This window comes from Mizuhopecten yessoensis, unplaced genomic scaffold, assembly GCF_002113885.1.
Source record: "Mizuhopecten yessoensis strain PY_sf001 unplaced genomic scaffold, ASM211388v2 scaffold11017, whole genome shotgun sequence".
NCBI classification, from domain to species: Eukaryota; Metazoa; Mollusca; class Bivalvia; order Pectinida; family Pectinidae; genus Mizuhopecten; species Mizuhopecten yessoensis.
In genome coordinates this window covers 529139-541735 of record NW_018408837.1, presented here as the reverse complement: position 1 = coordinate 541735, position 12597 = coordinate 529139, and the positions used below count along the sequence as shown (strand labels likewise).

Genomic DNA, 12597 nt, shown 5'->3' with positions numbered 1-12597 from the left:
AAAAGTACTGAAAAATAATATTCTCAAATGATAAACAATTTTTGCATAAAAATTAAAAAAGAAAACAAAAATTATTGCATATTTGCTAACCTTAACTCTCCCCATTTAGGAGGGAGACTCCCGATTTTTATATTTTTATGATTTTGGACCCTTGAATTTTAAATTTTCAACTAGAGAATTTGCTAAACTATTCCTATATTCTATGATATAATGATTTCATCTGAAAGAACAATTCAAAATAAGTCATTTGAAAGGGGCATTTTGTCTCTAGATGGTATATATATATATATACATATTTTATTCATGTTTTAATCTTGAGAATGCAGAATCTCCCCCCACAGAAAATCAAAAAGTGTGGCAAGTACATGTTATTGTAAAATGTTGTCCCATTAATTTGTTTGCCTTTATAGGTCCCAACACATTAAGTGCAGTGAAAAAGGTACACAGACAGGGATTGAAATGTTCTGCATTAGGATCACACAAAAGTCAGACATATTTATTTGAAATCAAAAATTTGAGCTGTCAAATAGTTATGACAATTTTTGAATCTATAAGCATATGAAGGATCGCAACAGACAAAAGGTCACAAGCATTAACTATGTCCAGAGGATAGAGGCTGGTTTCTAAAAGAAATAAGTCACCCAAAAGGCAAATATTCAATTTAACCCTTTCACCAGTGTAGACCATAATGGACTTATCCAGATCAATGCATGGTAGAGTCTACTGAAAGTTACATAGGGGTGAAGGGTTAAGATGCTCTGGAACATGTCAAAATATTTTTGGTTTATTATCCTTTCCTTTTCTTTTTTTTTGCAAGCCAAATCCCCCCCCCCCCTCCCTCTTAGGGTGTCAGATAAGACAGGTTTATCTGACCAATGTGTTGTGACCTACAGTGTGTCAGATAAGACAGGCTAATCTGACCAATATGTTGCCATAATGGGTGTCAGATTAGACAGGTTAATCTGACCAATGTATTGGGTCCCACAGGGTGTCAGATTAGACAGGTTATTTTGATCAACATGTTTTCCACAGGATATCAGATTAAACAGGTTTCCCCTGCCATGTACAATTTGACATCCATCACCTTACCTTTTTGTGGAATTTTAGTTTCTGTACTAACAGCGCACAATAGCCTCCAATCAGGCGGCCATAACCTTCGCGCAAGTGGCTCTGAAAAAGAAAAAAATGAAAATTAACAATTTTTAAAAGAAGTTTCACTGAAAAACTGAATGTTTTGTTTATCTTCACTGTAATATTGTTGTCTTAATTATAAAAAAAATATTTTTTTTAAGAAAACAGGATTATTCTCCATTTTGTCAACAAAACATATTTGACAATCTGTAGCTACATGTATACTCGTATTAGTACTTCTGTCTCATAATAAATATTTGATCAACAATTAAAATTTGTGAATTTCAAAGATTGAACGCCTCTTGACATTTCTAAGCAAATCAAATTTTATAAATACACTCTACATTATAGTACCTACATATTTCAGTTGATTTTATATTTTCACACAAAATCACAACATGCAAAAATCTGAAATCCACTTATTTGTGCAAAGTGTCAACAATTCATGTGTCGAATGAACCTGTCAACTATTTTTTTCAAAAAAAAATATCGGTCACTGTTGAATTTTTGTGTGCACAAAAATAATCTATCTACAGAACTAAATATATACATTTTTAATACTGTACATGAATTTTGTCTAAATTTCTAATACAAGAACAGGACAAACTCAAGTTTCATTTATATATTTTTTTATTTTTTTTATTGAAGTCATTCACCACTGAGGACACATTTTAACTCAGGGTTAATGAGGTTGAAGGGGTGAGTTAACTCAGGGGTGAATGAGGTTGAAGGGGTGACTGAACTCAGGGGTAAATGAGGTTGAAGGGGTGACTGAACTCAGGGGTAAATGAGGTTGAAGGGGGGGGGTGAATGAGGTTGAAGGGGTGAATGAACCCAGGGGTAAATGAGGTTGAAGGGGTGAATAAACCCAGGGTTGAATGAGGTTGAACGGGTGAGTGAACTCAGGGGTGAATGAGGTTGAACGGGTGAGTTAACTCAGGGGCGAATGAGGTTGCACGGGTGAATGAACTCAGGGGTGAATGAGGTTGAAGGAGTGAAAGAACTCAGGGATGAATGAGGTTTAAGGGTTGAGTGAACTCAGGGGTGAATGAGGTTCAAAGGTTGAAATATTTCATTCTGAAATTTCAGGGGTGAACAAGTTCAATTAGAATTATCTATGTGATGGAAAAACAAGTTTCAGAATTTCAACTGTACAAGGGTTCTATTGGCAAAATAATAAATATTTGATAAAATAGTTTCTTAAAATCATGTCAAATCAAATTATAATTGCTTAATTATTCAAAAGTTGTGTCCAAACTTACCCATAATTTTCCTAAATCTGTTAAATGGGATGAATATCTCCATGAATCGTGCATGCTCTGTAAAAAGAAGCATTTAATTCCATCAATAAATATTGCTGTTCATAATAGTGAAAATAAAAAGTCGAAAGATATCATAACTAAAAATCTACATACATATTTTAATGACCATGTCTGATTCTAACAAGATTCCATTGCATTCACAGCACTATATGAATGCCATTGATTGTCACGTTATTGACATTCTGACATAAGTATTGTATATATTATTTCTAGATCTAGTATATATATCAATCAGAAACTTTTAATTTGTTGAATATACATAATAACAATAATAATAATTTGAGGTTCTTATATACCGCTTTATCACAAATTAGTTCGTAGGTCGTCTCAAAGAGGTTCACAAATTATTATCCGTGGTTATAGGGCCTTAATTAATGCAACCAGCCAATATCTTTCTCAACTTTCTGGGGAGCATACAGCCGGTTCTGCCATTTTGGCGCTCACGGCTAGCATTCAACAATTCTAGCACTGCATGCCCAACCACGTACTCATTTACAGCTGAGTAGACTGGAACAAGCGGAGTAAAGTATCTTGCTCAAGGACACAACACAGTGCCATGGCTTGACTCAGACCCTTAACCCTTCGGTTACGAGCCCGGCATCCTACCACTAGACTACCGTACGCGTGCACATAAGAAGAAACAACTCCAAGCACATGATATTTGTCTCTGAACAGAGGTAATTTCTGATAACTGATTATTATTATTTCAATATAGGGAAGTTTCTAAAATTGTAAATTATTAGAAAAGAAGAGCATTACCATATTTATCCATGCCTGGTAATAAGCCCATCCATATCTATTGCAGTCTTTTGAATAGAAATGCACAAAAAAGTTATATCAATGTCCGGTCATGTTCATAAATCCCTGGAACCCCTGAGCTAAATCAAAGTTTACGTTACAGCCCACTGGGCTTATTGCAGGATAAATGCGGTATTTTTTCACTGTGATGCTGGTATCTACAATGAAGCTCTAGTAGACATGCTTCAATCATAGAAGTATCTTTTACCATAGCACTTTAAACCAGCAAAAGTTTGGTTGGTTGTTTGTGTTTTGCGTCCTATTAACTCATTCACCCCTGAAATTTCTTAATGAACTATTCCATCCTTTGAATTGGAAGAGTTTAAATGTGTCTTCAGGGGTGAATGAGTTAACAGCTATGGTCATTTACGGTAAGGACGTGCCAAGTGGAGGAAAGCTTGAGTTCCTGGAGAAAAACAACCGACCTAGAGTCAGTGCCTGGCGACTGCCCCATGAAGATCTCGAACCTGTGACCCAGTGGTGGTGGGGTATAGTGGCAGCAGAATGTCAGATGCCTTAACCACTTGGCCACCACACGGCCCCACCAGCAACAGCATGGTGAGGGAAATTGATAACCTTCATACCTTATTTCTATAAAGTAGTATTACAAGGTACTTAAGTTCATGCAATGAGTCAGAATTTTAATGAGAAAAAATATTTAATGAAAACAGATTATTAAAAAATATGCTCACATGTTTATGGCCCTCCCGGAATATCTTGTGGAGAACATGGAGGAATTTCCAGCACACGATGGGATTTCCCTGGACAGGAAGCTTGGTTGCCACACTCCAGAACAGCCCCGCCCCATTGTCCTGGAATGTTCCCAGCACTGTCGCTGATCTTCGTTAAGGAAATCTTTTGTCATCATATATATATATCGGAATAGATTTCATAGTTTGAACAGTGCTTCGAATTTGACATATCAACATACAGGGTATTTAAGGTATCAAAATTTAAAATACATTGATTTCGGAAGGCTTAACGGAAGCCAGATCCTCTACTTCAGAGAATCGCTAAAAAACTGGAAACAATAATGCCAAAATTTCACTGTGCAATTGTACAAGAGGAGGCAGGAAGACAAAGGTTTTGTTACATATTTAGACACCATAAGACACAAATATTCCGGCAATTTGATTTGTTAACAAGGCTTTCGGACAATTCTGTTGCCAATTCTTAAAACTGTGAAAAAAGTGACAAAAAATAATAATAATATTTCATTGTGATACAACAACAAACAAGGCACCACAAGTGATACAAATCTCCGTGCATTCACACATTGTGACATGTATGTAAGAGGAAATAAAGTCGCTAGGGCGATGACAAAGTTTTTTTCCAAAAATAGCAAAAGTGACCTTTACCTTTAAAGCAGTAACCTGAAACGCGAAGTTGTTCAAGATATTGCTAAGCAGAAGTAGTCAAATATGGTGTTTCTGCACAGTTAGCATGCAGAATTGAAAGCCTCCACATGTGATTACCAAAAATTCCATTCTACGAATGAACATTGGTATGACAAATCTGTTCTTTATGTTAGTAAATAAAACTCTGATAATTTGAACCCTGAAAAGTCGAAAAACTTGGATACCTCGAAGTAAAATATTGCTTTCAATAGCGTCAATCCAACGTAGTATCCAAATTTCATTTTGTCACTTGTTAATTCTTTGATACAAATAAAACGCAAAAGTACGACATTTCGCCATTCCATGTTTATGAACATCTTTCGTAAGTAGACTAGCATGAAATCAGTAAAAAAGAATTTACGATAAAGCTTAGGACTGTAAAGTTTATGGACTGTCATAACCATGTTATTCATAATAAAAAACAAAATGCATCAATGTTGATCAACAGTAATCTGTACTTACTGCGAGTCCGTTTAATGATTTAAATGTATTGTAAAGGTAAAGGCCAAGGGTACTACTGCATCAGTTTTTGACTCGGGAATATTCCCTCTTCTAAGTTCTATTGAGATAACGACGAGTTTTTCTGGCTGAGAGAAACCTAGTTCCCCTGTCAAATTATTTATAGGCTTGATCGGGCCGGAATTTGGAGACTCATTTTGATGCTGTGAATTTATAATTCCTAAGTGGTAACACTGGTAAAGTGTAGGCTTTGCAATGTAAAGGTCATGAGTTCGATCCCTGCAGTTTTTCTGTTTTCCTTCTTATTTCTTCTTTCATACGTATACATTCCAATTTTGATTGACTATGTGATCTTTTAAAATGCATGGCAACATGGGATTTTTATCGAATATTTCTTTTGAAGATATATGAAAAGTATTTTTTTTAGTGCAAATGTGACAATAAACTTTGACTTGGTTGGTAATACCCTTTACCTTAAGGTAAGCTTAGGTTACTGAGCTACATATGTTAGTACAATAATTAACCCTTTGATCACCCCTATGTAACTTTAGAAGACTCTACCATGCATTGATCTGGATGAGTCCATTTTGGTCTACAGTGGTGAAAGGGTTAATTAATATCATTCCCTACCATGTAGCATCACTGATATACAGTGTACTATATACGATACATACTGACTAAGCAAAATTGATCTTTCATTGCCAAGGTGCTAAAATCAATATTTAGTGTCTGCTTCTAAAGGTGCTCATTCCAAAACATTCTGACTTGAAACAAACATCATTGTTATTGTCCAACACCTGTTTGTAGTTTTTGTTCCGTAGAAATGAAGGTAGTAGCAGCTTCACTGTGAACAATGACTGAGAATGATCAATACGTCGTTAAACCCATAAATCATTGTTAAGTATGATTTTCGTACCTGTAATTATCATTTTGTAGCTATAGGTATATAATATTAAACTAGAGACTTACCTGGGCACGGGAACATAATTAGCTTAACAATAAACTGATGTGAAAAAAAATATGTGGGCTATTTTGAAATTTAAAAAAAAAATAAAAAATAAAAAAAAAAGGATATAGCAGATGATACTACCTGGTAATAACCTTGCAATCGGAAGCAATCAGAAATGATTAGCGCACACAGTACATAGACATCTAGACCAGCCAAGAGTCAATGACGTCAAAAAAATATTTGACGTCATTGACATAACATAACGGTGATCTTTAAAGAAAGACTAAATAATCAATTTGTGAAAGAGAAGATGTTTATAAAAATGTATTTAAAGGTTATGAATAAAGTATGAAAATCAATGTCAGCAAAATATTATTTTAGTCTGGGTGACCTTGCTTTTGACCTTTAAATGTATGAACATTTACTCATTATATACAAGAGGTGATGTTTGTAACTACACACAGTTTGAAGTTTCATGAGAAAATGAAGACTGAAAAATGATGACAGTAAATATTCTATTTATAGTAACAGTGACCTTATTTTTCACCCCAAAAGGTCAAAACACAAACTTGTACGGGAAGCAATATTAATGTTTGGGAACATAAATGTATGTATGTGAAAAATTGGATTTTCACTCTGATTCAAACATATTTTATTGACACTCGGAATAATCAAAGGGATTGGGTATAAGTTCTTACAACTTACTAGGCCCTCTCCTAAAAAAAACTTGGTTAAAACATGAAGTCTGTTAAAGCTATGACACTATGAAAATTGCATTTTTGTTCCTGACATGATTTTTTTTTTTCGAAAAAAAGGGACAAAATTTAACCGAAAATATACAATACATGTATATTGCAGCCCTCGATCTGACCCTAAGAAACCATGATGCAATCAAAACTATAAAGAGAAGTTCTGCAAGTTTATACCTATATTCACAATGACAGCTGTTACAATCACTTTGTATGTATGTATACATGTATATTCCTATATGGAGTAAAACATCTGCTGTGTACAATGCCTTTACTGTAACAGGGTTTTCCTGGTTGCATACAAAAATATTGATGAAATGTTCATTTATTTCCTTAAAAAAATATATAATTTACACACATTTATAAATATACACGACCCCTAAGGCCAAAAATATGCTTGTTTATGTTAAAAATAATAATATTTATTCGGTAAAAGCAAGATACAGGTACAAATATCACATATGATCACAGATTTCAATTGCATAATAATCACAGATTTATCACAGTATTAGATTATCACATCAAAGTTAATATCACAAATTTTAGAGCACCAGAAATACAATGTATCTGTTTGACTAAGCTTTAACCTAGGATATCCCATGAAAGCTGGGTGGCAGCTTATTTCCAATGGGGTCCTCTAGTATAGATCTTAATTACTTAGATAACAAAAGGTCCTAAGGATTTGACCTTATAATATGAATATAAGATGGTATAATTTCTCGTAATAATATATATATGAATAGAATAAGTTGTAATTGGTCAAATATGATGATGATATATTATTTCATCAAAATAAGATGTTATTTTATTTGACGGTATAAGATGGAGTTGTCATTAGCAAATATGATTTCCTTCTGATAATATATATATGTGGGGCTATGCATGATGTTGTTTCCACTTGTAATATTAAAATATCAGTTATATGTATCACTGTACATATCATAATGCAAGATGATGTCATTCTTGCAGATATTAAGTAACAATATAAGATGGTGTTAGGCCAAATGTTTCCCTATACCAACAATAATTTGTTTTTGTCTAACATATACCGGTACCCAGGGTTTTCATTAGGATCAGGCAGCAGCCAAAATGACCGGTTCAGTCCTCATTTTGGCCTATCATGTTCAAATTACCTTTTTCTAACAATTCTCATGTTATTTTACAAAAGTTGGCCTGTTAAAAATGCCATTTGGTCTGTTCAAATGCAAGTAAGTGAAAAGCCTGGGACCGTACCCCCACCCAATCACCCACTCACCTCCTTCCCCAGGTAAAGATTTTAGGCATTATTCTTGGAAGTTACTGTCAAAGTCAAAATCACTCTCCTGTATAAACCTGATAAAAACAACCTACCTCAAGCTCCCTACCCTAACATTTTCAGACATGTAGTAACAGAAAACAAAACAAATTATTTTTTTAGGGCTGGCCTTTTAAGTATTTGGTAATTAATCAGCCTTTGAAAAACTTCAGGCCCTGTTTGTTATTAAGTAAATGCGTTTTACCTCTAGCTAATTTGATGTGGGGAAAAAACATAAAATTATTCTTATAACTGAAGATCCTGGATCCTGTAAAAACACATACAGCTATATATATATATACCTATATATGTATGTGATCTGATTCATACACATGGATAGGATGTATACAGCATAGTGAAGAGAAATGTTACTTATTTTTTATAATTCCTGCTTACTGAGAGATTACACAGCATGTGTAAGCAAGGACACTTGAGTCATGCTGAGCATCAAGGCCGGGTCAACTCTAGTGCGGAGTTATACTATACACGAACAAGATTGTTATAAACATCCATATCAAGACACGAGTGCTTTTGCCCCAACTTTCCGAGAAATGTTGTCCTCCGTTAAAATCGGGAAATTTGACAGGTGTGAAAAATGAGGACAGATTTTATATCAGACCCATCCTTAATTTTTTGTATATTTTAGCCAGAATGGAGCCTTGGGTTAAATTGGGCCTATATAGTAGTACCAGGGATGATCAATTTCATATTGAGAGATTAACAAGCCTGCAAGTAGATTTTGAAAAATTATATTGCTACATCCTATATTTTCCATTGTACTTTAAATTTTCGATTTAATTAAGTCATGAAATAAAATAATTTATTTTTCAAGGATATCGGGTCTAGCCAAATAGAAAAATCCCAATAGCTGTCTTATCAGGGATGTAAAGGTATTCTCAAAGTATGTACCTTCGAGGGTGTAGAACTTCATAATTGAGTCTCTAGATCTAAGGATTTGGCAAAATATTATACTGACCAAACCAATATTTTCATGGTTAATGCTAAAAACTTTCCCTTGCCCAACATCAATTGCCCATAGGGCAATTAGACTTCAGAAATCCACTTGCCTGAATAATATACCCATGCTAATGTTATACTTAATTACATTGCCTAGGGGAAGCATGTCAAATTTTGTATTTACCTTGCATGGCCTCAAAACTGGTTTGTACTAAGTAGATTGTACATGCATGCTTTTCCTTTTATCCTGATATCTTATTGATTTAAAACCCTGTTACCAGGAAGTAAAATTTGTTCAAAGCAAAAATCATGAAAAAATACTTAACTATACAGTCACTCACATAGTGTCTACTAAAATAATATAGGAAAATGAATGCCCCTGCTCCAATCCAAAATAACTATCATTGTTCCATAACTTTCTCTAACTAATATGTGGTGACCTTGATCTTTTGAACTTTAGCTCCTAAAATATTAATTCATTTGATTTTATAATTAGTATAAAGTCTGATCAAAATGTTTTAACCCTGATTCACCCCTAAAGTCACATTTGAACCTTACCAAATCAAAGACTCAGGGGCAAGTCCAGTTTGAATATGTAGGGGTGAATGAGTTAAGAAATAGTGTTGCTGAAGTAATGTCAAGCCCTGGGAATAACTTGACAAATTTCTATCAATAGTAACAGTGACATTGGTCTTGACCTTGGAAATGGTCCCCTGAAATACGAACGCTTTCAAAGTTTTCTGGTACTTGACCTTTGTATACAGTTTAATAAAATAATTACTAGTACTAACTCATTCACCCCTGAACTTACATTTGAACTCTTCCAAATCAAAGGTTGGAATAGTTCATTATGAAATTTCAGGGGTGAATGAGTTTAAGTTATTGAGCTAAGCCTAAACGCACTCGTGGAACTAAAAAAAAGTATTCTTCAAGACACAGTACGAAAGGCCAGATGGATGAAAGGACAGATGGGCTGCTGACAGAAAAGACAATCAGTTATTTACTTTTTACATGCCCCCTTTGCTATATGTTTTTGGAACATTAAGGTTTAAAGTCACATTTTGTATTTTTTTCCATCGAATTGTGAAGAAAAACACAAAATCTCAGTGGATTGGGAAAAGTCAACTTTATATCAATTCTGAATATCAAAAGATCTATGATTTATTTAATAAATGTATAGAAAATAGCCCTGATTCAGAGCTTTGTTTCTGGGTGGTCGTTTCCTCCTTAGACTTTCGACTTTATTTTTTGAAATGTTAGGGATTGTCTTTAATCTGTACACAAGTATACACACTAATAAGGATAAATAATTAATTTGAGCCCCATGCAGCTGTGTATTCTAGAGCACTTGGTGACATTTGAACTACTGGCATTGTGGGCCCACACAATCAAACAATTAACAGCATCGTAACACATACATTTACCAGTAATTTTCAAAAATGTTTATCTCAAAAATTAAAATATTAATAAAAATAAAAAAAAACTCATGGGAGCCCCTTGTTAAAACTTGTTTATTTCCGTCACATTGAATGCATAATATAAGTTTATATGTGTTTTTTGAAAAATCACATAAACCAATGAACAGTTGGAGAAAAATATCTCTGAGAAGGCAGTGCTCAAAGTTCTTTTACAAAAGAATTTTTAATTAATTAAATAAATAAACTCAACAGGTCCGGGAATATGACAGACACATGTGTCAATTTTCATTTGCCCTGTGACCAGGCTAGGAAGGACCAGTATATTCATATTTGATTCTAAATTTATTCCAAGCAAATTATGATCCGAGATATTCTGAGGTCATGAGAGACTTTACTTTATTGCCAGGATGAAAGGGACATGATACTAACTTCTATAGTAATCAAAACATGCCGAGTAATTAATCTACATATATATATATAGTTTATAGCTGTAGCATCGGGTTCATGTCTAGTGCAACAAAATAACAGAAGCTCTGGCATTTCCTGTAGTGTCAGGTCGAGTACAATATGAAAGCTTGTATTGACCTAGATTTTTACATATGCATGCATGTATGTAGGATATAATTGTTATAATGACTTAGAAAATTTACAATTGTAGCTTGTTGACCTCACAGAATCACATGTACTTATAATATATAGGGGCAGAAATTCGGCAAATTTCCTAATAAAGACACATTATCTGCATCATAAAAAGTTTCAAAAAGATTATCTCAGGTTTTTTATATATAAACTGAATATACAGTACAATTTAGATTTTTTTGGAACATTCGGACAATAATGGGGAGGGGAGGTGGACACTGATAAATGATATTGTAAACAAGAATTTGCAATGTTAAAATTTTACTGCAACTGCCGTAGGACTTAAATAATTTAAAATTAATTAACAAACGACGTTGATGGTTACACAAACAGAATACTGTAAATATCTTTTTCTTTTGCGAGGGATTATTTATTAAATTTTCAGGTCAATTCTTGGAGAAACAAAGTTAAGCTTATCTAAATTTTCCGCAGATATTACTTTCAGTGATAATTAACCGCAATCAATATTGAAATATCATCTTCCAGTCATTCGCAAAGTCAAGTATATTCACGAATGAAATCTACAGGCTATAGTTTTTGAAATGTACACACAGGATAAAGAGATTTTCCGCAACAAGCGTTACTCACACTCAACACTCATAAGTCGATCCTCTATATATACAATGTGTTACAAAATTTAGCGCATTTTCAATGGCTTTCATTTATAAATGACGATGTGCTAGTTTTGTTAAATACGGTACAAATATAGCCCATTTTCTCGTATCATACTGCACATACAGTCAGTTCAACATCCGACTAGATAATACACATGTGCAAATAAAACAAGCATTTCCTCATCGTCCGAGACAGTAACATAACAGTCATCACAAAATCCGGTTTAACGCTAAAAATACACAATAAATTCTGAACGGTTTTTCCTCAGTTTGAAGATCAAGAGTACATATGATTCTTAAGGCCAAGTAAAAAAAAAATGTTTCCACTATCTATTACATACTCTACCCAGATTTCAGTTTCGGATAATGAAAACATTCTTTCTACGGACTGTGCACGATTTGTCTTCCTCTCCTACCAAAATACTGTCCACTCCGTATATACGTATACTGGTCCACACCTAGACATGCCTCTATTACTTCCGACAAAAGTTCCGAAATATTGCCCATAAAATGTTAATTCATTTTCCAAATCAAAACTTTTGATTGATATTTTATACCTACCCATAATTTTACAATGCACGTATGATTTAGATGTACCAGAACAGGGATTTATTAGGGGGCGGGGGTTATTGGAAGCAGACCCAGAGATAAAAATCTTTGACATAAGAACCACTTTGGGAAATTCGGATGATCATTATAACAACTCTGAATACAAGAAATTTGTCAGTTTAAGTTTTATTGAAGTCTATCCCCCATGACCTACAGACAGGAAATTTTGAATGATTGAAATCCGAGGATTCTACTGGCGGAATGTAGCAGCTTTTGGTAGATATGTGTTGTGTCATAGTAGATTTTTGTTGTCAGCACCTC

At 34.0% G+C, this 12597-nt stretch overlaps 1 protein-coding gene across 6 annotated transcripts in view; it reads right to left on the bottom strand.

Moving 5' to 3' along the window:
• Nucleotides 1-12597, bottom strand: part of LOC110464641 (huntingtin-interacting protein 1-like) — a 70402-nt gene that overhangs the window by 55081 nt on the left and 2724 nt on the right. For all 6 annotated transcript variants that reach the window (XM_021519969.1, XM_021519970.1, XM_021519972.1 and 3 more), the window contains exons 3-5: nt 3944-4086; nt 2394-2450; nt 1090-1170 (exon numbers count right to left, since the gene is read on the bottom strand). In XM_021519969.1, coding sequence (XP_021375644.1) covers nt 1090-1170; nt 2394-2450; nt 3944-4086 — 281 coding nt within the window. The remainder of the gene's footprint in view (nt 1-1089; nt 1171-2393; nt 2451-3943; nt 4087-12597) is intronic.